A 26,171-nucleotide genomic window follows, 5' to 3' on the forward strand; every position below is an offset into this window, starting at 1 on the left:
TCTTGATGAATTGTTGAATGTAATCGCTCAAATTTAATCCGGCTACCGATTCCGGGTTCTGAGTCTATCAGTTTTGCTTGGATTTTACTAACTTTCTCTTCTATGTCTTTGTGTGAGTCGACGAGTTCATTATGTGCAGAGGCAAATGTCGCCATCTTGTTTTCTGTGTGCGAGACTCTTTCTCCTACTTCAGACAGTGATTTTTGGAAGGGCTGTATTATATTTGATATGTCGTTGCGCAGTGTGCTTCGGAGAGCTGACAACATCTCTTTAAGCATGTTTTCTGAGACCACTTTGTTTGAGGTGTGGAAACTTTCAAAGGCGTCTGTTGTATTATTAACAGTATTCAGAGATTTAGGATCATGGCTTACCTCAGAATCTTTGAGGTGATCGTCCATTTTCTGTTTCTGCTTAGCAGGGCTGGAGGACGGAGAGCTAGGTTCATTTCCTGATCTCTCCGGGCTTTGTATCCGGATCACTGCTGCATGATGTTTCAGCATCATAGGATCGTCTCGTCCTGGTATGCCTCGTGGGGGTGTTGGCGCCATTTTGGTAATGGAGTGCTTCACAGTATTCCTCATTTGTGCTGTTCGTAACCCTGTACGGGGTGTCTGCATGCCTTCCGACATCTCTCGCGTTGTTGGAACCCGTTCCTGCACGGTCTCCTCACCTGCGGTAAGTATCGTTGGGGGTTTATTTGTGGTTGACGGAACTGCACTTCGTGATCTCTCCTCGCCGCCATCTTCTGGAGCTATGGAGTTATCTTCTTCCATCGTGGATAAGTTCTGATCCGACTTTGTAGTCGACTGCTTAGGGAATCTCTTCCTGCCCATATAGAGTTTTGAAATCCCTATCATGGGAGTGATTTTTGTCGCTGACAGGTGCTTTTAGTAGCTAGTGACGAGTATCTTTAGCGGAGCTCTAGTCTCACGCGGCCATCAGCTTCCGCGGCCAAACCACGCCCCCTAGTGTGGTATTTATGTACTGAGCTTGATTCTCTGTATATATGTACTGAGCTTAGTTCTGGTGCTGTATGTATGTACTGAGCTTTGTTCTGGTGTTGTATATATGTATTGAGCTTGGTTCTGGATCTGTATATGTCAGAGCTTGGTTCTGGAGCCGTATATGTCAGAGCTTGTTTCTGGAGCTGTAATTATATAGGATACATTTCTTATAAAATTTCAGGGCAGATGGAATTGTTTTCAATTCATTGTATATTTAATGGAAAACTTGCAAGGTAGTTTTAACCCCTTGATCTGCCACCATGCTGTAGTACATGACCTTACAATATTTCCAAACATTCCCTTGTATGCTTTTTTCAGATAAAGCAAAATCTATAAAATCATCTTTTAAACGGTGCACACTATATGCTAATTACTCTTTAACCACTTGCATAGACTATAAACGTCTGGGCGGTCCGCAATTGACTCTGCAGGGATGTTTCAGAATGTCCTGCAGATCTATGCTTTTTCCGCTCTGTGGAGTCATTTAGCTGGGTGATACAGCTGCCTCTAAACAGCTGACATCACCGAGCTCTGCCCAGATTTCAATTAGTGTGGTTTCTGGGCATGTGATCATTGTGACATCCTGTCACTCTAATCACAGTACTATCCCCGTCGCCGTGCTTCCCCATAATCGCGTGCCACCTCTCGTGGCACCCTCCCCGCCCCCTCTCACAGCAGCACCATGCATCCCTCTCGCCACTATTGTGACACCCCCATTTTGCGACACCCACCCTGTAACTAGTCCCTCTCCTGGCAGGCTGTCAGGGAGGGAGAACAGTAATAGTATTGTCATGATCTAGGGGTATGTGGACCCACTAGGCCGCAGCACCATAACGGCGAGGCAGCTGGCCAAGTCACAGTCTATTCAAACGTCTATACAAGTTCATAGCACAAGGGTACCTGAGATAGTCCAGATGGTGGAAGGGGCTCTGGCACGAATGGGGCGAGACATGGCAGGTTGCGCCAGACACGGCGGATGGTATCAGGAGTTGTAGATGACCCCAGATGTGGTGTATACCAGCAGTTGTAGCAGGTTGCGCCAGACGTGGCGGATGATACCAGGAGTGGTCTATAACTGTAGGCGGCACAACAAAACTCCAATACTAAACAGGCTCGGGAACAAAACACAGCACGGATACAGGATACAGGTAGCAGGGGACGGGAACACTAGGAGCAGGATAACAATAACACTAATGGACCATTTACAATACAAACCTGGGAAAACGACAACAATGCTTAGGCAAGGAGTGGAAGGGCAGGGTCCTTTTTATAGTCCAGGATGGTCTGGGAAATAAGTAATTAAATATGCACGTGGTGGCCTTTGGAGGCCAGAAACCAACATGCGCGCCCCCTTGCGGACATCGCAGGACAGAGCAGCCAAATGCGCTGACTTCTCTGGGGAAGGAGATGTCGGCCACGGGAAGGAGATCTGCGGTTCAGCAGGTAAGGGCAGGCTGCAGTCCATGACCGCGGCCATTACAAGTAGTAATAAAACAGAGGTGCCATTACCTAACAGCGACCGAGGTCGCAAACACCGCATATCCATATCCACGGACAAAATCCGTGTCTGAAGAAGGTCGGATGTATAGACCAAAACGTTAAACCTATTTTTGAATTACTACTTTTCACTATATGTGAAATAAAATATCACTTATTGCATAATACCTTGGAGAGTTGAGTTCCCATTTTTTTAGACGATGGCGTGGAAGCCTACTAACGCACCCTTGAAACACGGAGTGCTGTGCTGTCTATCTATCTATCTATCTATCTATCTATCTATCTATCTATCTATCTATCTATCTATCTATCTATCTATCTATCTATCTTTCTATCTATCTGTAAAGGATCTGCCAGGCACAGCTTCGGAATTAACTCCCATAATTAATCAGTCAGCACCTGAATCTACATCCCTGAGACTGACTCCAGCTTCCACCACTCAGGCTGGCAGGCTTAGGAGTGGGAGAGCCTATCGCAACCTGGCCAGACTCAGCTAGCCCCCGCCCTCGGTCTATTTAAGCCTGCCCTTCCTGTCCCTCGGTGCTTGTGATTCTTTTTGTGTGGTTTCCTGGCCCAGCTACAGCTCCTTCTATTTTGATCCTGCTCCATACAGACCCTGGCTTACTGACTACTCTTCTGCTCTTCGTTTGGTACCTCGCACACTCCTGGCTTGACTCGGCTCGTTCACCACTCTGGTTGCTCACGGTGTTGCCGTGGGCAACTGCCCCTTTCCCTTGCTTGTATTCCCTTGTATGTTTGTCGTGTTTGTCGTGCACTTACTGAGCGCAGGGACCGCCGCCCAGTTGTACCCCGTCGCCTAGGGCGGGTCGTTGCAAGTAGGCAGGGACAGAGTGGCGGGTAGACTAGGGCTCACTTGTCCGTTTCCCTACCCCCCGTCATTACATAATCACAAGCCCATACATAGTCTACCCTGGTCCCTGACACCACTATGGACCCCCGTGAGACCCTGGCTCAGCAAATGCAGGGTCTCTCCCTACAGGTCCAGGCCCTGGCTCAGAGGGTCAACCAGCCTGATGCTACCTTGGTAGTTCCCCTCACCTCACCTCTTGAACCCCACCTCAAGTTGCCCGACCGGTTCTCAGGGGACCGGAGGGCTTTTCTCTCCTTTCGGGAGAGTTGTAGGCTTTACTTTCGTTTAAAGCCCCATTCCTCAGGTTCTGAGAGCCAGCGGGTGGGTATAATTATGTCCCGGCTCCAGGAAGGGCCCCAAGAGTGGGCCTTCTCCTTGGCTCCTGACGCCCCTGAACTTTCCTCCGTTGATTGTTTCTTTTCTGCTCTCTGACTTATTTATGACGAGACTGACAGGACTGCCTTTGCCGAGAGTCAGCTGGTGACCTTACCTCAGGGTAAGAGACCTGTTGAGGAGTATTGTTCTGACTTTAGGAAGTGGTGCGTAGCTTCTCGGTGGAATGACCCTGCCTTAAGGTGCCAGTTTAGGTTGGGTCTGTCGAATGCCCTGAAAGACCTGCTAGTTAGCTATCCGTCTTCTGACTCCCTAGACCAGGTTATGGCTTTAGCGGTACGACTTGACCGACGTCTCAGGGAACGACAACATGAACGTTTGTGTTTTCTCCTCCGACTCCCCCATGATGCCTCCCGAAGTTCCGTTGCTTCGTTCCTCCCCAAAAGACTCAGAGATACCTATGCAACTCGGGGCCTCCGTGTCCCCCCAACAACGTAGAGAATTATGCAGGAAGAATGGTCTCTGCTTCTACTGTGGGGATGACAAGCATCAAGTGAACAACTGTCCTAAGCGTAAGAATGCAGCCAGAGAACTTCCGCGCCTAAGTGATCATCGGGGAGGTCACTTGGGCGCACAGGTATTTCCCGTAAATAGGAAACGTACTAAGATCTTGCTTCCCTTTCAGGTCTCTTTTGGTGGTAGGTCTGCTACCGGCAGTGCCTTCGTGGATTCAGGGTCCTCTACTAATATCATGTCTGTGGAATTTGCTATGTCTCTTGCTATGCCTCTGATTGATTTGCCTAAACCTGTTCCGGTAGTGGGTATCGACTCCACTCCTCTTGCTAATGGTTATTTTACAGAGCATACCCCTGTTTTTGAACTCCTTGTTGGCTCCATGCATTTGGAGCAGTGCTCTGTACTGTTGATGCAGGGATTATCGTACGATTTGGTTCTAGGCCTTGCCTGGTTGCAGTTGCATAATCCCACGTTTGACTGGAATACTGAGGAGCTAACCAAATGTGGTAATGAATGTTTTACGTCATGTTTTTCTGTTAATTCTATTTCTCCCCCTGAGGAGGCGAACACGCTACCCGAGTTTGTTCAGGACTTCGCTGATGTTTTCTCTAAGGAGGCCTCCGAAGTGTTACCTCCTCATAGAGAATACGATTGCGCTATCGAATTGGTACCAGGAGCTAAGCTTCCTAAGGGTAGGATATTTAATCTTTCTTGTCCCGAACGTGAAGCCATGAGAGAGTATATCCAGGAATGCCTGGCCAAGGGTTACATTCGTCCCTCTACTTCTCCGGTAGGTGCTGGCTTCTTCTTCGTAGGGAAGAAGGATGGTGGTCTTAGGCCATGCATTGACTACCGTAGCCTGAATAAGGTCACGGTAAGGAACCAGTATCCCCTTCCTTTGATTCCTGATCTCTTCAATCAGGTTCAGGGGGCCCAATGGTTCTCTAAGTTGGATCTACGGGGGGCGTATAACCTTATCCGCATCAAAGAGGGGGATGAGTGGAAGACTGCGTTTAACACGCCTGAAGGCCATTTCGAATACCTTGTCATGCCCTTTGGGTTGTGTAATGCCCCTGCGGTCTTCCAGAATTTCATAAATGAGATTTTGAGAAATTACCTGGGGATATTTCTTGTAGTGTACCTTGATGACATACTGGTGTTTTCCAAAGACTGGTCCTCCCACATTGAGCATGTCAGGAAGGTGCTCCAGGTCCTTCGGGAAAACAAACTGTTTGCCAAAACCGAAAAATGTGTGTTTGGGGTACAGGAAATTCAATTTTTGGGTCAAATCCTCACTCCTCATGAATTCCGCATGGACCCCGCCAAGGTTCAGGCTGTGGCGGAATGGGTCCAACCTGCCTCCCTGAAGGCGTTACAGTGTTTTTTGGGGTTCGCTAATTATTACAGGAGATTTATTGCTAACTTCTCGGTCATCGCTAAGCCTCTTACGGACCTCACTCGCAAAGGAGCTGATCTCCTCCACTGGCCTCCTGAGGCTGTCCCGGCTTTTGAGGTCCTTAAGAGGTGCTTTATCTCGGCCCCGGTGCTGGTTCAGCCCAACCAAATGGAGCCATTTATCGTGGAAGTTGACGCATCTGAGGTGGGAGTGGGGGCTGTCTTCTCCCAGGGTACCAAGTCCCTCACCCATCTCCGCCCCTGTGCCTACTTCTCCAGGAAGTTTTCGCCAACTGAGAGTAACTATGATATTGGCAACCGCAAACTCTTAGCCATTAAATGGGCATTTGAAGAGTGGCGCCACTTCCTGGAGGGGGCTAGGCACCAGGTAACGGTCCTTACCGACCACAAGAATCTGGTTTTCCTAGAATCTGCCCGGAGGCTAAACCCGAGACAAGCTCGATGGGCGTTATTTTTTACTAGATTCAATTTTTTGGTTACCTATAGGGCTGGGTCTAAAAATATTAAGGCTGATACACTGTCGCGTAGCTTCATGGCCAGCCCTCCTTCGGAGGAAGATCCTGCTTGTATTTTGCCTCCAGGTATAATCATTTCCTCGATCGATTCTGATTTAGTTTCTGAAATTGCTGCTGATCAAGGTTCAGCTCCCGGGAACCTTCCTGAGAACAAGCTGTTTGTTCCCCTGCAATTCCGGCTAAGGGTACTTAGGGAAAATCATGACTCCGCACTATCTGGTCATCCAGGCATCCTGGGTACCAAACACCTCATTACTAGAAACTATTGGTGGCCTGGGTTGCCTAAAGACGTTAAGGCCTACGTCGCCGCTTGTGAGGTTTGTGCTAGGTCCAAGACTCCCAGGTCCCGACCAGCGGTCTTACTGCGTTCGTTGCCCATTCCCCAGAGACCTTGGACACATATCTCCATGGATTTTATCACCGATTTGCCTCCATCCCAAGGCAAGTCGGTGGTGTGGGTGGTAGTAGACCGCTTCAGTAAGATGTGCCACTTTGTGCCCCTCAAGAAACTACCCAACGCCAAGACGTTGGCTACCTTGTTTGTCAAACACATCCTGCGTCTCCATGGGTTCCCTGTCAATATTGTTTCGGACAGAGGGGTACAATTTGTTTCATTGTTTTGGAGAGCCTTCTGTATGAAGTTGGAGATTGATCTGTCCTTCTCCTCTGCCTTCCATCCTGAAACCAATGGCCAAACTGAGAGGACTAATCAATCTCTAGAACAATATTTAAGGTGTTTTGTCTCTGACTGTCAATATGATTGGGTCTCATTCATTCCCCTCGCCGAATTTTCCCTTAATAACCGGGTTAGTAACTCGTCAGGGGTCTCCCCCTTTTTCTGTAATTTTGGGTTTAATCCACGGTTCTCCTCCGTTTCACCTGGTAGTTCCAACAATCCCGAGGTAGAGGTCGTTCATCGGGAACTGTGCACAGTCTGGGCCCAGGTTCAGAAGAACCTAGAGGCGTCCCAGAGCGTACAAAAAACTCAGGCTGATAGAAAACGTTCTGCTAACCCCCTGTTTATGGTCGGGATCTGGTGTGGTTGTCGTCTAGGAACTTGCGTCTCAAGGTTCCGTCCAAGAAGTTTGCTCCCCGGTTTATTGGGCCGTATAAGGTCATTGAGGTCCTCTATCCTGTCTCCTTCCGGCTGGAGTTACCCCCGTCTTTTCGTATACACGACGTGTTTCATGCCTCCCTCCTTAAACGCTGCTCCCCGTCCTTGGCTCCCTCGAGGAGACCTCCTGTTCCCGTCCTCACCCCTGAGGGGGTGGAATTCGAGGTGGCCAAGATTGTGGACAGCAAGATGGTCCAAGGCTCCCTCCAGTACCTGGTCCATTGGAGAGGATACGGGCCCGAGGAGAGGACTTGGGTACCCGCCCGGGATGTTCACGCTGGGGTATTGGTCAGGAGGTTCCACCTGCGTTTCCCCAGTAAGCCAGGTCCACTTAGAAAGGGTCTGGTGGCCCCTCATAAAAGGGGGGGTACTGTAAAGGATCTGCCAGGCACAGCTTCGGCGTTAAATCCCATAATTAATCAGTCAGCACCTGAAACTACATCCCTGAGACTGACTCCAGCTTCCACCACTCAGGCTGGCAGGCTTAGGAGTGGGAGAGCCTATCGCAACCTGGCCAGACTCTGCTAGCTCCCGCCCTCGGTCTATTTAAGCCTGCCCTTCCTGTCCCTCGGTGCTTGTGATTCTTTTCGTGTGGTTTCCTGGCCCAGCTACAGCTCCTTCTATTTTGATCCTGCTCCATACAGACCCTGGCTTACTGACTACTCTTCTGCTCTTCGTTTGGTACCTCGCACACTCCTGGCTTGACTCGGCTCGTTCACCACTCTGGTTGCTCACGGTGTTGCCGTGGGCAACTTCCCCTTTCCCTTGCTTGTATTCCCTTGTATGTTTGTCGTGTTTGTTGTGCACTTACTGAGCGCAGGGACCGCCGCCCAGTTGTACCCCGTCGCCTAGGGCGGGTCGTTGCAAGTAGGCAGGGACAGAGTGGCGGGTAGACTAGGGCTCACTTGTCCGTTTCCCTACCCCCCGTCATTACACTATCCTTGATAAAGGTCCTACAGCAGGACGGAAATGTTGTCACTTGTGCTGGCTTAATAAACCACTATTTTTTTCATCATTACGGAGTGCTGTGGGACTTTCTTATATTTCTATGTATATTCCTTTGATCAGGATTACCGACCTGCACCCAAGACCATCTGGGAAGTGCATTTTGAGCACTGCTGCCTCTCTATTTTGTATATCTATCTATCTATCTATCTATCTATCTATCTATCTATCTATCTATCTATCTATCTATCTATCTCTTATTGATATATAATATAGTTATAGGCTGGGGCTACACGACACAGGTCCCATGGCCAAAAATTGATTTGTCCGGTAAAATTACCACGACTACATTCACTTTCATTACTTGCCATGCACAAAACGCAACATAGTGATCTTTGGCCGTGCGTCTCGTGTCGTGGCCAAAATTGCCATATAGCCCCAGCCTAAAACTATACTATATATCAATACATATGAGATACAAGATAGATAGATAGATAGATAGATAGATAGATAGATAGATAGATAGATAGATACAGTGAAGGAAATAAGTATTTGATCCCTTGCTGATTTTGTAAGTTTGCCCACTGTCAAAGTCATGAACAGTCTAGAATTTTTAGGCTAGATTAATTTTACCAGTGAGAGATAGATTATATAAAAAAAAAAAAGAAAATCACATTGTCAAAATGATATCTATTTATTTGCATTGTGCACAGAGAAATAAGTATTTGATCCCCTACCAACCATTAAGAGTTCAGCCTCCTCCAGACCAGTTACACACTCCAAATCAACTTGGTGCCTGCATTAAAGACAGCTCTTACATGGTCACCTGTATAAAAGACTCCTGTCCACAGACTCAATGAATCAGTCTGACTCTAACCTCTACAACATGGGCAAGACCAAAGAGCTTTCTAAGGATGTCAGGGACAAGATCATAGACCTGCACAAGGCTGGAATGGGCTACAAAACCATAAGTAAGAGAAGGAGACAACTGTTGGTGCAATAGTAAGAAAATGGAAGACATACAAAATGACTGTCAATCGACATCGATCTGGGGCTTCATGCAAAATCTCACCTCGTGGGGTATCCTTGATCCTGAGGTAGGTGAGAGCTCAGCCGAAAACTACACAGGGGGAACTTGTTAATGATCTCAAGGCAGCTGGGACCACAGTCACCAAGAAAACCATTGGTAACACATTACGCCGTAATGGATTGAAATCCTGCAGTGCCCGCAAGGTCCCCCCGCTCAAGAAGGCACATGTACAGGCCCATCTGAAGTTTGCAAATGAACATCTGAATGATTCTGAGAGTGATTGGGAGAAGGTGCTGTGGTCAGATTAGACTAAAATTGAGCTCTTTGGCATTAACTCAACTCGCCGTGTTTGGAGGAAAAGAAATGCTGCCTATGACCCAAAGAACACTGTCCCCACTGTCAAGCATGGAGGTGGAAACATTATGTTTTGGGGGTGTTTCTCTGCTAAGGGCACAGGACTACTTCACCGCATCAATGGGAGAATGGATGGAGCCATGTATCGTCAAATCCTGAGTGACAACCTCCTTCCCTCCACCAGGACATTAAAAATGGCTCGTGGCTGGGTCTTCCAGCATGACAATGACCCGAAACATACAGCCAAGGCAACAATGGAGTGGCTCAAAAAGAAGCACATTAAGGTCATGGAGTGGCCTAGCCAGTCTCCAGACCTTAAACCCATCATATGGAGGGAGCTGAAGATCCGAGTTGCCAAGCGACAGCCTCGAAATCTTAATGATTTACAGATGATCTGCAAAGAGGAGTGGGCCAAAATTCCATCTAACATGTGTGCAAACCTCATCATCAACTACCAAAAACGTCTGACTGCTGTGCTTGCCAACAAGGGTTTTGCCACCAAGTATTAAGTCTTGTTTGCCAAAGGGATCAAATACTTATTTCTCTGTGCACAATGCAAATAAATAGATATAATTTTGACAATGTGATTTTCTTTTTTTTTTTTTAATATATATAATCTATCTCTCACTGGTAAAATTAACCAAGCCTAAAAATTCTAGACTGTTCATGTCTTTGACAGTGGGCAAACTTACAAAATCAGCAAGGGATCAAATACTTATTTCCTTCACTGTAGATAGATGGATGGATGGATGGATAGATAGATAAATAGTGTAATGATGGGAGTAGGGAAACGGACAAGTGAGCCCTAATCTACCCGCCACTCTGTCCCTGCCTACTTGCAACGACCCTCCCTAGGCGACGGGGTACAACTGGGCGGCGGTCCCTACGCTCAGTAAGTGCACGAGACAAACAGACAAGGGAACACAAAGCTAAGGGAAATGGGGCAGTTGCCCACGGCAACACCGTGAGCAACAAGAGTGGTGAACGAGCCGAGTCAAACCAGGAGTGCACGAGGTACCAAACACAGAGCAGGAGAGTAGTCAGTAAGCCAGGGTCAGTATGAAGCAGGATCAAATAGTCAGAAGCTGTAGCTGGGCCAGGAAACCACACAAGAAGAATCACAAGCAAAGGAGGAACAGGAAAGGCAGGTATAAATAGACAGAGGGCGGGAGCTAGCTCCGTCTGGCCAGGCTGTGATAGGCTCTCCCACTCCTAAGCCTGCCATCCTGAGTGGTGGAAGATGGAGTCAGTCTCAGAGACATAGACTCAGGTGCAGACTCATTACCTATGGGCGTATACACAGAAGTTGTGCCTGACAGATCCTTTACAGATAGATAGATAGATAGATAGATAGATAGATAGATAGATAGATAGATAGATAGATAGATAGATAGATAGATAGATAGATAGATAGAGTCCAACGTCCAGCAGCACCAGCAACAGATATGGATGGGTGCGCGCTTCAGGGATTCCACCAAAGTTGCCAGATTAATCCATATGCGTATAAGAATAGGCAGCACTCCAATTCAAAGTGCAAAATATGTTTTTTTTTAAATTGCCCTTTTGCAACGTTTCCACTCTATTTCTGGAGCCTTTTTCAACCATAAATCAGCAGCCCCTGTAGATAGTGCCCCACATACAGCCCCCTAAAGATAGTGCATCACATATAGCCCCCTTTAAATAGTGCCCCACATATAGTCGTCCTGTAGATAGTGCTCCACATATAGCCCTCATATATAACCCCCATGTAAATAGTGCTCCACATATAGCCCCCACATACAGCCACCCATGTAGATAGTGCCCTATATACAGCCCGCAAAAGATAGTGCCCCACATATAGCCCCACTGCATATAGTGCCCCTTATATAGCCCCCCTGTATATAGTGCCCCACATATATCCCCCCCTGTAGATAGTGTTTCATATATAGCCCCTCATATAGCCCCCCTATAGATAGTGCTCCAGATAAAACCCCCACATATAGCCCCCCTATAGTGCTCCACATATACCCCCTCACACTTTTAACAGAAGAAAAAAACTTTACATAGTCATTCTGTCATTCTGCCCTGCCAATCAGCGCCTTTCAACGACACAAGCAGCGCTATAACAGCAATGTGCTGTTGAATGGCACTGATTGGCAGCGTGCCTTGCTTTGTCATTCAACGACGCAAGTGGCGTGATGACGTCATTGCGCCGCTTAAGTCATTGAAAGGTGCTGAATAGCATCCTGCCATTCAGAGCTAATGCATGTAATTGTATCTGAGTCCTATAGATGCAGGAGGGTGTGGTGGTCGGCTGGTTTCAGTGGTGCAACCTTCTTCTCAGACAGGCAACAGGGCGCCGCCTGATGCGAGATGCTCATCTCGCCTCATGGACGGTGCGGCCCTGCTCCAGACTCACCTTTCTATGCTTGATTTACATCCCCCTTGCTATTCTACATCACTACCAGTCTCTTCCAACTTTCTGAGATGCACCATTGCTTTGTACTCCTTGGGCACCCATCATGCATCGAGGTGTACTCTGCCAGGCCCCATCAATGCATTGTGCATACCATGGGAGTACAAGCTAACAGCGCATCCACAAGAGTTGGAGTAGGCTGCTAGAGACATAGGATGGCCAGGGGGATGTCAATCAAGATCTGGGGGGGCGCCATTTAAATTTTCAGGCAGCAGAAAAGCTAGAATTGGTCCTTATGCCCATGCACGTAGATAGCGCCACAGTGCCCCATGTAGATAGTGGCCTTTGTAGATACAGTAGATAGTGCCACAGTGTCCCCTGTAGGTAGTGCCGTGAACACACCTTTCCCAAAACCACGCCATCCTATCCTCCAGCGAGGCAGGACTCGTCTCTTCTATCTAGGCCTGCTCCAGCGGAACCAGGCAGGCAGCGAGAGATGCTATCACGCCTGTAATTCCCACGGTCGCTGATCGCCGGCATCCCTCACTTACCGGCAGCAGCGACCGAAGGACTCTTAGACTCCGCCAGCGTCTCCTTCTCTAGAGATGCCAGCATACACTGCTCTCTCTTCTGTCTGATGCATATTGGGTGAGAGTGCACGCCCATCCCTGGTCTTAAAGTGCCAGCGTGCACATCTGGAATATCCCCCCAAACCAATCCTATCACACCTGAGACCTTAAAAATAAATCTGGCCACTTCCTCATTGCCTGAGCAATGTTGTGTCTAACCCTGTGTTAGACACAACTGCATTATCCTGTATCCTATCCAGTGTCCATACCAAGTCCAGTGTCTGTGACGAGTTCAGTATCTGTGTCCAGTGTTTGTGCCAATTCCAGTGTCCGTGACAACTTCAGTATCCATGTCCGGTGTCTGTGCCAAATCCAGTGCCAGTGACAACTTCAGTGTTCATGCCATGTCCAGTGCCCGTGCCAACTTTTGTTTCCCTGTCTGTTCCAAGTCTAGTGTCCGTGAAGACTTCAGTATCCGTGTCAGGTGTCTGTACCAAATCCAGTGCCCGTGAAAACTTCAGTGTCTGTACCAAATCCAGTGCCCGTGACAACTTCAGTATACGTGTCCGTGCCAAGTCCAATGTCCGTGATAACTTCAGTATCCGTGTCTGTGCCAAGTCCAATGTCTATGAAGACTTCAGTATCTGTGTCAGGTGTCTGTACCTAATCCAGTGCCCGTGACAACTTCAGTATCCGTGTCTGTGCCAAGTCCAGTGTCCGTGAAGACTTCAGTATCCGTGTCCAGTGTCCGTGTCAAGTCCAGTGTCCATGACGATTCAATGTCCTGTATCTGAGACAAGTCTGATTATCCAGCACAAGCCAGCATTAGATAAACCCGCACAAGCCAGATATCCCAGTATTCTCGCCCTAGTGACTGTAATTGACATTTGTTTGACCAGCTGATACTCCGTTATGGCGGAGTGGCCCAGTGGTTCTACATTAACCACAGCCATGGAAGCACCACCTGCATCACTAGTAAAGCCGAATGCCGTGGCAGGGAACTGATTTCTCTCTTGCCTCGCCAGTGCTGTCAATTTTATCCTAAGGATGTGAATACAATTGAGTACAACAGCATGTAAGACCTTCTGGCCCTAGACCGGGAAGGGGGGTTTACTGGTAACTGAACACCCTCCCACCATCAGCTCTCCGTACCTGTCCTCTGACTTCTGTTACCTCGTCTCATCTAGTCTTACTGTGTTTTTTTTTTTGTTTATTTGTCCAACTACTTTTTTTAACAAATGTTCTATTTAAGCATTTCCCCATGTTTGTTTACATGACAATTATTTAATCCTGTATATAATTACCATTACTTCATTGCTGTTTATTATTATACTTTCTATTACTCTGGCATGGGTATTCCCTAATAAAATACTGACAAAGACATATCTCTTTTGTTGATATCTGTTTTTATTGTCCTATACTTGACAAACCTCTAATGAAAATAAAAATAAAAACAACTTTCTGAGACTAAGAAGTGGAATTCTGTTTTTCATTGCTCTCTTTTTAAGACACTTCAGGAAAATATTTTCCTGGGCCGCTATTTGCCTCCTCCAAAACCAGTGAATGTGCAAGGTGAAGAATATATTGTTGCTAACATCTTAGAATCCATAATTTATCAGAATAATAGAGATATCCTGTCTAGCCAGTGCCTGGATTGTCCAGAGGACATCCTGGAGGAAGGGGAGTACTGTCAGGATTTAAACCTAAAGACTCCTGTGTCCCAGACACTAGCTCTTCTCATTGAGCCACTGGTGCTGCTGGACAGCTCTGGTGCTGTATTTGGTGTCTAGCTTTTCTATGATTCCTGCTTCTCTAGATTCCATTGCCTTGATTGCCTAATTGGTCTCCCTATTGTGGCCCCTATAAAAGCCTGTGCCTTGCAGTACCTCCTTACTAGACTATTAAGCTTCCTGCTTGTGGTCTAGTTCCAAAAAGCCTTATGTTATTTCAAATTGCAATTTATCTGTGTACTAAACTTGGACTGTTTCCTGACCACGTCTCTGCCTCATGTAACAACCTATTGCTGTTTATATGTGTACAGAAGCTGGACTGTTACTTGATAACTCTAGTTGTTGGCAAACTCCTGCCTGATCATTTCAGCCACTGGACTCCGAATCTGCTAAAGTCCCTGACACTACCTGCAGGTTCCCCAATAAATGTAAAGCCAAAAGTACCACTGTTATTACCAGCCACAGGTACCCCTGTTTAACCAGCCATAGTTACCCCTACATTTACCAACCACAGTTCATACCACAATTCAAAATCACAGTTCAATATAATTACCAGCGAAAATTACCCCATACTTGCCAGACACAGTTCTCTATATAATTGCCAGCCGCATTTCCTCCCCCATAATATTCAGCCACTGTTCCCCCTATAATTGTCAGCCATGGTTCACCATCATAAATTCCAGTCATATATCCCCCTCAGTAAAGGCAGAAGAGTTTAGTAGTACAGGAAATACAGTCAATGAAAAACATCCCAGTTAACAAACAGTATTCTACTACCCACAACCTGATTTGGTGATGTTTTGTGGGGTTTAACTAGAGAAGAGGTGAGGAGAGTTAATGTTTGACTAGGGGGAGGGTTCAGGAGGGGTACGATCTGACTAGAGGAGGGATAAGGATAGGTAAAGTTTGACTAGACAAGGGGTTAGGAGGGGTGGGGTCTGACTAGAGGAGGGGTGAGCAGGTCTGGAATTTGGCTAGAAGAGAGGTTAGGAGAGTGGGGTCTGACTAGAGAAGGGGTGAGGAGGGGTGGTGTCTGACTAGAGAAGGGGTGAGAAGGGGTGAGAAGAGGTGTGAAGGGGTGGGGTCTGACTAAAGGAGGGGTGAGGAGGGGTGGAGTCTGACTAGAGGAGCGGTGAGGAGGGGTGGAGTCTGACTAGAGGAGCGGTGAGGAGGGGTGGTGTCTGTCTAGAGGACGGGTGAGGTGGGGTGGGGATCTGACTAGAGGAAACTTTTTGGCTGCTGGCTAGAGTTTTTTTTACTTGATTAACTACCCATGATCAGGGAAAAGTTAGTGGAGAACATTAGTCTTTATATGTTACTTTTTCCAACGTGTTGGTGTTTGTGCCAGCACCGAGCTCAAACTTACTTTGACCTCACCAGAATTGTGCTACATGCTGACACTTCTAATAAGACATGTTGTCCTCTTCCTCATCCAAGTTGCTAAAAATCTAAAATCCTAATACATGGTCAATAAACACCTCAAACATTGACTACATGGTGAAGGTATCAACACCAAAACCAAACCAAGAACATTGGGGTCTGTGCCCATCAATGTTCTTACTTTTCAAAACCATCTTATTGCAATTTGTTCTATCAAGTAATTACCCGTTGTCTGTATTTATGGAGAAGAGCGGTCTTATCATCAGATCGTCTGCCTGTAGACATGTGTAGATCATGTAGAGCTTGAGCCAATAAGTAAACAGCTTTATACACTCGGTCAGAGAGTCCATCGCCAATAAAGCTAAACAAATCTATTTTCAGTTGTGTCTCAGAACACTTATGAAGAGATATATTGTATAAGGATTGATGAATTTCATTCATTTGAGGATCTCTTGATAAACAGTGCAGAACAAACAACCATATATGAGCCAGTAACATATCTTCTGGATGACTTATGGTCTGGAAACTTTCATAGAAGCTTCTCATATCTGGTACAGGCAGTGGAGAAGGTTCAAGAGCCAAACTCCCATTAAATGCTTCTTTGTCATTCTCCATAAGAAATGTCAGTGAAGCAAAAGCCGGACCATAGACCAGAGTCTTATCATGGAGCACACTTTGTATATAATATAACCGATCTGCAAGCTGTTGAGAATATGTCCCACAGAGTATAATAACCTGGGCTGATGACTGTCTAATAATCTCAGAGTTACTTCTTTCAATATTATCTAGAAAATCTCGGTGCACATACTCTACTTTTATGGTGTAGGCCACACAGATTCCATCCATGGTCAGATATTGTGTCAAAAGCTGCATCTCTTCAGTACCACTCTCATCATCTGAAAATATGATTCCAACCCATGTCCATCTAAAGAACTGGATCATCTTAGATAACAGCAAGTAAAACATCTGGTCACTTTGTATTGTTCGGTAAAACGTTGGGTAAAGATTTCGATTGTTTAGAACAGAACTTCTAGCTCCGAAGCTGATCTACAGAAGATGGTGACACGTAAGAAATCAATAGAAGAAAAGTTATATGATGTCATCGGTACAACAGCTAAAATATGTTTAGAAAAGGTCAGAAGAGTGAACACAATTTATAGTAGGAAAAGGGTCTGGAACATAAGGACTGAACTAAGGAATATGGAATCCCGGGGGTACGGACAAAGACTAAGACTGTTCACATCTGCATTCAGATGGACCCCATTATAGGTCAATGTGGGTCCAGTAATATCCTTGGTGTAAAGAGACATATAGGTATATATATATAATCAATACCAGGATAAATCATGCCGGCCACAGGTAAGTCATTCCTCCTGGCAGTGATTATATAAATACCTTTTGGTCTCTTTACACCGAGGATCTTGTTCTAAACATTGAACCTCGTCTGATGGGCCACTAATATATAGACTGTGACTTGATATTTATGTGGCTGGGGCTGTGGTGGTCTTCATCTCAGATTGTTTCTAAGTATCTTATCTAACTCTTTGCATATAAAGTATTTGTAAGGGGGGGGGGGGTTCTCCAAATGTATGGATTCATAGAGATTGTTATTTTTGGACTATTTGGTCTGTGTGGTTTATGGTTTTTATGAGCTGAGATGTTTTTTGGTCTTACTTGTGAAGATATTTTTGAGTCTTGATTTTCATGTGATGCTCCGAATATACACAGTGTAGTCCCATTATTATGATCAGCAGCTAATATCCAGAGTAACCGGCGTGTGCAGCACGGACAGCAGCTAGACGGACTGGGAGGGATTCAATAAGGTGCTGGTCGGTGGTCTCAGGTATCTGGAGCCGCGCTGACGGCAGTACATCCCACATTAGCTGGAGGGTGCGGGCGGGGGGGGGGAGGGAATCCATAGTGCGAACAAGATGATAAAAGATACAGCCACCTTGTGATTGGTCAGTTATTACCATGTGATCGGGAGTAGTTACACAGCTCTTCTCTTTATGAATGAGCTCACTATACCCTCTTCTATTGGATGGATCACATCATGTGATTGGCTTTGGTTCCATAGATCCCCCTGTTTATGAATTAGTTCATCTTCGTTCCTTTCCGGATGGATCCTACCCCCCGATCCTCTTACTCTGGTATCGGGATATTTGTAGTTCTTTTTAGTGGCATTTACTTATAGAGGTCACCGCTTTGTACTATATGGATACATCATGTTTGTCATTTTGATAATATTTTGTACATTCATTTAGGGGATCTCTGAACATCAAATATGTTTCCTCTGCATATGTCGGTATTTTTTATATTATTTTATATTTATTTTTGTATATTGGATATGATGTAGTTATACCGCACCTGTTTAATAAGGGAAAATGCAATCACATTGACTTTTAGGTTGTTGTTTTTTAAATGGTTTAAAAGACATCTGTGATACCCGGGTCGCATGCCCCGGAAGAAGCCGATACAGTGAAACCCAGGGTTGGGCTGACTTGGCGTGCAACGTTTTTTTACTACAAATTATTTATAACTCTTGTTTGTGAATACAAATAAACCTTCCATTTTTACACTTTCCTGGCAGGATTACTCTATTGTTGTTGGCTGATTTGAAAAATCTTAAAGTAGCCCGGGACGGCTATAGAACTACTTATCTCAGCAGTTCTTACAAGTGTTCCTTCATGAATCTCCAGGACCTGATTTTACCAATCCCTTAGTATTGACCAGTCATTACAACATATAAGGGAATGCCACCTACTTGTGAGTATCCGTATAATGCCAGTATATGAGCCATGGACACAGTAGTCACTGAACTGTGATCTCCAATAAAACCAGCTACCTTCCTCTGCCCGGTACAGGAATAATTGGGGACGGTCGTTCTCGGTCCTGATAAAATCTGTAGGACACTTTTCACAGCTTTCTTGCTATCGGAGCACGAGTCGTATACGTGATATCCCTGAGAGATATTAGGTAAAATTGTCTGATCTCGGTTAATTTCCTCAATGGCGAAACGGAAGGTCAGAAGATACTTGTAATACAGAGGCGCGGGTCTGTGGAGATGATAGAACATGATATAAAAGGTGACTGTGATAGTGTAAAAGGTTCAATCACACACAGACCAGAGAAAAATAGATAGACACGGACTCTAATAACAGTATAGAAATCCTGATAGATCACAATGTGACCCGAAAGCTACCGGCTCCACTAAGTAACCAACCCCCATGACCAATGTGTGTCCAGGTGTAATGGCAGGGGGTAGGGAGACGGACAAGTGAGCCCTAATCTACCCGCCACTCTGTCCCTGCCTACTTGCAACGACCTGCCCTAGGCGACGGGGTACAACTGGGCGGCGGTCCCTGCGCTCAGTAAGTGCACGACAAACACGACAAACATACAAAGGAACACAAGCAAGGAAAAGGGGCCGTTGCCCACGGCAACACCGTGAGCAACCAGAGTGGTGAACGAGCCGAGTCAAGCCAGGAGTGTGTGAGGTACAAAACGAAAAGCAGAAGAGTAGTCGGTAAGCCAGGGTCTGTATGGAGCAGGATCAAAACTAGCAGGAGCTGTAGCTGGGCCAGGAAACCACAAGGAAAGAATCACAAGCACCGAGGGACAGGAAGTGCAGTCTTAAATAGACCGAGGGCGGGAGCTAGCTGAGTCTGGCCAGGTTACGATAGGCTCTCCCACTCCTAAGCCTGCCAGCCTGAATGGTGGAAGCTGGAGTCAGTCTCAGGGATGTATTCTCAGGTGCTGACTGATTAGTTCTGGGAGTTAACCCCGAAGTTGTGCCTGGCAGATCCTTTACAGTACCCCCCCTTTTATGAGGGGCCACCGGACCCTTTCTAAGTGGACCTGGCTTACTGGGGAAACGCAGGTGGAACCTCCTGACCAATACCCCAGCATGAACATCCCGGGCGGGTACCCAAGTCCTCTCCTCGGGCCCGTATCCTCTTCAATGGACCAGGTACTGGAGGGAGCCTTGGACCATCTTGCTGTCCACAATCCTGGCCACCTCGAATTCCACCCCCTCACGGGTGAGGATGGGAACAGGAGGTCTCCTCGAGGGAGCCAAGGATGGGGAGCAGCGTTTGAGGAGGGAGGCATGAAACACGTCGTGTATCCGAAAAGACGGGGGTAACTCCAGCCGGAAGGAGACAGGATTGAGGACCTCAATGACCTTATACGGCCCAATAAACCGGGGAGCAAACTTCTTGGACGGAACCTTGAGACGCAAGTTCCTAGACGACAACCACACCAGATCCCCGACCATAAACAGGGGGTTAGCAGAACGTTTTTTATCAGCCTGAGTTTTTTGTACGCTGTGGGACACCTCTAGGTTTTTCTGAACCTGGGCCCAGACTGTGCACAGTTCCCGATGAACGACCTCTACCTCGGGATTGTTGGAACTACCAGGTGAAACGGAGGAGAACCGTGGATTAAACCCAAAATTACAAAAAAAAGGAGAGACCCCTGACGAGTTACTGACCCGGTTATTAAGGGAAAATTCGGCGAGGGGAATGAAAGAGACCCAATCAAATTGACAGTCAGAGACAAAACACCTTAAAGGAACAATGTCATCACAATTTTTTTTTTCATATGTTAAAGATGTTAGTGCTTTATTAAAAACGTTTATATTTATTTGTGTGTTTGTGTTTTACTTTTTCTTATTTTTACACTTTTTCTTCCCTATGGGGGCTGCCATTTTTTGTTCCATTTCTGTATGTGTCGATTAACGACACATACAGACATGGAATACGGCAGCCACAGTCCCATAGGGACTGCGAACGGCTCCCGTCCCATCCACTTCTGTGTACGCCGTCTGTGTGGGAACTGCGCATGCGCCGCTCCCACACAGTCCAATTTGAAATTGGCGCCGTCCGGCGCCATTTTCCTGTGGACCGGAAGTCGCGGCCGGACAGTAATATTACTACTTCCGGTCGCGGCTTCCGGACTTGTGCACTTGGACCAGCGGCAGCAGACGGAGCGGACGGGCCGGAGGGAGCCGCGGCGGCAGGAGCAGGTAAGAGATTTCAATGTATGTTCGTGTTTGTGTACGTTTACTACTGTATGTAAACCTACTACACTGTGTGTTAGCTCAAAAAATGGCGACACACAGTGTAGAAGGTTAGACTGTTCAAACCCCTCGTTTATCCCGGCACTAGCCAGGATAAAGGAGGGGGGGATGCTGAGAGCTCACTAGAGCGAGGGCTTTTTACCCAATTTTGCAATGCTGCAATTTTGGGAATAGCTCCATCTAGTGACCAGCAATGGGAAATATTATAAATTAGAATTAATTTATAATATTTCCTGACTCGTGAAAAAAATAAAAAAAATGTGAACAATGTTTAATCACCTACACACTAAATGTTTAATTAAAAAAAACAAACATGTTTTTCTGGCAACACATTCCCTTTAAGTATTGTTCTAGAGATTGATTAGTCCTCTCCGTTTGGCCATTGGTTTCAGGATGGAAGGCAGAGGAGAAGGACAGATCAATCCCCAACTTCATACAGAAGGCTCTCAAAAACAATGAAACAAATTGTACCCCTCTGTCCGAAACAATATTGACCGGGACCCCATGGAGACGCAGGATGTGTTTGACAAACAAGGTAGCCAACGTTTTGGCGTTGGGTAGTTTCTTGAGGGGCACAAAGTGGCACATCTTACTGAAGCGGTCTACTACCACCCACACCACCGACTTGCCTTGGGATGGAGGCAAATCGGTGATAAAATCCATGGAGATATGTGTCCAAGGTCTCTGGGGAATGGGCAACGAACGCAGTAAGCCCGCTGGTCGGGACCTGGGAGTCTTGGACCTAGCACAAACCTCACAAGCGGCGACGTAGGCCTTAACGTCTTTAGGCAACCCAGGCCACCAATAATTTATGGTAATGAGGTGTTTGGTACCCAGGATGCCTGGATGGCCAGATAATGCGGAGTCATGATTTTCCCTAAGTACCCTTAGTCGGAATTGCAGGGGAACAAACAGCTTGTTCTCAGGAAGGTTCCCGGGAGCTGCACCTTGATCAGCAGCAATATCAGAGACTAAATCAGAATCGATCGAGGAAATGATTATACCTGGAGGCAAAATACAAGCAGGATCTTCCTCCGAAGGAGGGCTGGCCATGAAGCTACGCGACAGTGCATCAGCCTTAATATTTTTAGACCCAGCCCTATAGGTAACCAAAAATTGAATCTGGTAAAAAATAACGCCCATCGAGCTTGTCTCGGGTTTAGCCTCCGGGCAGATTCTAGGAAAACCAGATTCTTGTGGTCGGTAAGGACCGTTACCTGGTGCCTAGCCCCCTCCAGGAAGTGGCACCACTCTTCAAATGCCCATTTAATGGCTAAGAGTTTGCGGTTGCCAATATAATAGTTACTTTCAGTTGGCGAAAACTTCCTGGAGAAGTAGGCACAGGGGCGGAGATGGGTGAGGGACCTGGTACCCTGGGACAAGACAGCCCCCACTCCCACCTCAGATGCGTCAACTTCCACGATAAATGGCTCCATTTGGTTGGGCTGAACCAGCACCGGGGCCGAGACAAAGCACTTCTTAAGGACCTCAAAAGCCTGGACAGCCTCAGGAGGCCAGTGGAGGAGATCAGCACCTTTGCGAGTGAGGTCCGTAAGGGGCTTAGCGATGACCGAGAAGTTAGCAATAAATCTCCTGTAATAATTAGCGAACCCCAAAAAACACTGTAACGCCTTCAGGGAGGCAGGTTGGACCCATTCCGCCACAGCCTGAACCTTGGCGGGGTCCATGCGGAATTCATGAGGAGTGAGGATTTGACCCAAAAATTGAATCTTCTGTACCCCAAACACACATTTTTCGGTTTTGGCAAACAGTTTGTTTTCCCGAAGGACCTGGAGCACCTTCCTGACATGCTCAATGTGGGAGGACCAGTCCTTGGAAAACACCAGTATGTCATCAAGGTACACTACCAGAAAAATCCCCAGGTAATTTCTCAAAATCTCATTTATGAAATTCTGGAAGACCGCAGGGGCATTACACAACCCAAAGGGCATGACGAGGTATTCGAAATGGCCTTCTGGCGTGTTAAACACAGTCTTCCACTCATCCCCCTCTTTGATGCAAATAAGGTTATACGCCCCCCGTAGATCCAATTTAGAAAACCATTGGGCCCCCTGAACCTGATTAAAGAGATCAGGAATCAAAGGAAGGGGATACTGGTTCCTTACCGTGACCTTATTCAGGCTACGGTAGTCAATGCATGGCCTAAGACCACCATCCTTCTTCCCCACGAAGAAGAAGCCAGCAACTACCGGAGAAGAAGAGGGACGAATGTAACCCTTGGCCAGGGATTCCTGGATATACACTCTCATTGCACTGCCGGTAACAGACCTACCACCAAAAGAGACCTGAAAGGGAAGCAAGATCTTAGTACGTTTGATATTTACGGGAAATACCTGTGCGCCCAAGTGACCTCCCCGATGATCACTTAGACGCGGAAGTTCTCTGGCTGCAATCTTACGCTTAGGACAGTTGTTCACTTGATGCTTGTTGTCCCCACAGTAGAAGCAGAGACCATTCTTCCTGCGGAATTCTCTACGTTGTTGGGGAGACACGGAGGCCCCGAGTTGCATAGGTATCTCTGAATCTTTCGAGGAGGAACGAAGCAACGGAGCTTCGGGAGGCATCATGGGGTAGTCGGAGGAGAAAACACATAAACGTTCACGTTGTCGTTCCCTGAGACGTCGGTCAAGTCGTACCGCTAAAGCCATAACCTGGTCTAGGGAGTCAGAAGAGGGATAGCTAACTAGCAGGTCTTTCAGGGCATTCAACAGGCCCAACCTAAACTGGCACCTTAAGGCAGGGTCATTCCACCGAGAAGCTACGCACCACTTCCGAAAGTCAGAGCAATACTCCTCAACAGGTCTCTTACCCTGACTTAAGGTCACCAGCTGACTCTCGGCAAAGGCAGTCCAGTCAGTCTCGTCATAAATAAGTCAGAGAGCAGAAAATAAACAATCAACGGAGGAAAGTTCAGCGGCGTCAGGAGCCAAGGAGAAGGCCCACTCTTGGGGCCCTTCCTGGAGCCGGGACATAATTATACCCACCCGCTGGCTCTCAGAACCTGAGGAATGAGGCTTTAAACGAAAGTAAAGCCTACAACTCTCCCGAAAGGAGAGAAAAGCCCTCTGGTCCCCTGAGAACCGGTCGGGCAACTTGAGGTGGGGTTCAAGAGGTGCGGTGAGGGGAACTACCAGGGTAGCATCAGGCTGGTTGACCGTCTGAGCCAGGGCCTGGACCTGTAGGGAGATACCCTGCATTTGCTGAGCCAGGGTCTCACGGGGATCCATAGTGGTGTCAGGGACCAGGGGTAGACTAGGTATGGGCTTGTGATTATGTAATGGCAGGGGGTAGGGAGACGGACAAGTGAGCCCTAATCTACCCGCCACTCTGTCCCTGCCTACTTGCAACGACCCGCCCTCGGCGACGGGGTACAACTGGGCGGCGGTCCCTGCGCTCAGTAAGTGCACGACAAACATGACAAACATACAAAGGAACGCAAGCAAGGAAAAGGGGCCGTTGCCCACGGCAACACCGTGAGAAACCAGAGTGGTGAATGAGCCGAGTCAAGCCAGGAGTGTGCGAGGTACAAAACGAAAAGCAGAAGAGTAGTCGGTAAGCCAGGGTCTGTATGGAGCAGGATCAAAAATAGCAGGAGCTGTAGCTGGGCCAGGAAACCACAAGGAAAGAATCACAAGCACCAAGGGACAGGAAGTGCAGGCTTAAATAGACCGAGGGCGGGAGCTAGCTGAGTCTGGCCAGGTTACGATAGGCTCTCCCACTCCTAAGCCTGCCAGCCTGAATGGTGGAAGCAGGAGTCAGTCTCAGGGATGTATTCTCAGGTGCTGACTGATTAGATCTGGGAGTTAACCCCGAAGCTGTGCCTGGCAGATCCTTTACACCAGGAGTCAGTGAGACAGTCCCCAATACCTGGCACCTCCCAGAATACAACACGTGTCCTAATAGAAAGGATCAATCATAGATTGCTTGTGCCCGGACTCCAGTGCTGACCTACGACATGAAATTGGCACAAGAATGGAGAACTAGACTGGAGTAGAGAACAGTGGAGGACATTGGGGAGACAACCTGACACATTTGACTGAGACGTCCTGACGTCTGCTGTAAAGCAAATCTCTAGAACTGCAGCAGCTCAGACAAGATGGCCGCCCCATAACCATGTAAAGAAAACAAAAAAAATAACAATCAGAAAAATATACAGATTAGATATAAATTCTTCAATATAGATTCATAATTAGTAAATAAAAAATGATGCATCTCCTTTAGGATCAGGTTGGTATTGGAGGTGTGGCCAGAGTAATAATGGGTGGGGCCAGGCTGGCGCCTATGTCTGATACATTTGCTGTAGAGTGTGTTCCTCCTCTGGCTCTTTGGTTGGGGCTCCTCCATAGCAGCTAGTCATGATAGTGACCACCAGTGTAATAACAGGTGCCTCTAGCAGCGGCGGGGGGCTACTTCTACTCCTTAGCTGGTATCTGGGTTTGTCTGTCTGCTGTATCCTCCATAGCTGTGGTTCTGGGTAGTCCTGATGTTCCTCTCTGTTGTCACCTGCTGGTCCAGTCTTGTGTATATACAGGATTACATGTCTCCTGTTGTTGATGTGACATATATCCTGGCTCTGTAATCATGGCGTGTGTCGGAGGTTCTTTGCTTTCAGCGACCTACTTTGGTTTACGTTACATTCCATGATATTAAACAAGACTAATACATAAATGAAAAATAAATTGTCTACACACTTCCGTGCTCGTGTACCAGTCATAGTCAGGAAACACACCGTGCCCAGGCAAGTCCAATACAAGAAATACTGAACATCACACTGAACATTTTCTTAAAAAAGAAATTGTGGGTGTAAATGAATTTCCTGGAAAAACTTATGGTGACACTGATCGGTTACACTTAACGCTCGTTTGTTGGTTGATTGCCGTGCCGGCATCTTTTTGAAAAGGGGGTTGTATTCATGAGACAAAAAGAGAGGAAATTTTGTCTGTAATGAGCACTTGGATAATTTTGTCTAAACTTCTAATAATGAAATTACACACTTAAAAAATGGTGTTAGGTCTGTATCTGGGTGGTATAGAAATGGGTTAAATATATTATAATAACAACAGTATTAGAATATGCATACAAAGAGTGAAATATAACACAATGGAGCCGGGAATACGGAAAAGAGAGTACAAGTTTTATTTTTTTTTAAACCTTCTTTTTCATCGATAGGGGTAAAATATTGTCTACAGTTTATTCCTTCCCTTCCCTTTCTCCCATCCCTTCCTTTTTTCCAATCCCTTCCCTTTCTTCCTTCCCTTCCCTTTCTCCCATCGCTTCCCTTTCTACCATCCTTTCCATTTCTTCCATTCTTTCCCTTTCACCTATTGCTTCTCTTTCTTACATCCCAACCCTTTCTCTCATCCTTTCCTTTTCTCTCATCCATTCCCTTTTTGCCATTCCT

The 26,171-nt window shown here is 46.8% G+C and overlaps 1 protein-coding gene across 1 annotated transcript in view; it reads right to left on the reverse strand.

Annotated features, from left to right (window-relative positions):
• The window catches only part of LOC142759032 (uncharacterized), a 57,198-nt gene that overhangs the window by 12,235 nt on the left and 18,792 nt on the right, over positions 1-26,171 (reverse strand). Inside the window, exons 5-10 of the mRNA XM_075860846.1 lie at positions 18,434-18,725; positions 15,895-16,716; positions 13,054-13,222; positions 12,542-12,685; positions 2,514-2,571; positions 93-825 (exon numbers count right to left, since the gene is read on the reverse strand). Coding sequence (XP_075716961.1) covers positions 93-825; positions 2,514-2,571; positions 12,542-12,685; positions 13,054-13,222; positions 15,895-16,716; positions 18,434-18,725 — 2,218 coding nt within the window. The remainder of the gene's footprint in view (positions 1-92; positions 826-2,513; positions 2,572-12,541; positions 12,686-13,053; positions 13,223-15,894; positions 16,717-18,433; positions 18,726-26,171) is intronic.

The sequence above is a fragment of the Rhinoderma darwinii genome, chromosome 4 (genome assembly GCF_050947455.1).
Source record: "Rhinoderma darwinii isolate aRhiDar2 chromosome 4, aRhiDar2.hap1, whole genome shotgun sequence".
Classification (NCBI taxonomy): domain Eukaryota; kingdom Metazoa; phylum Chordata; class Amphibia; order Anura; family Rhinodermatidae; genus Rhinoderma; species Rhinoderma darwinii.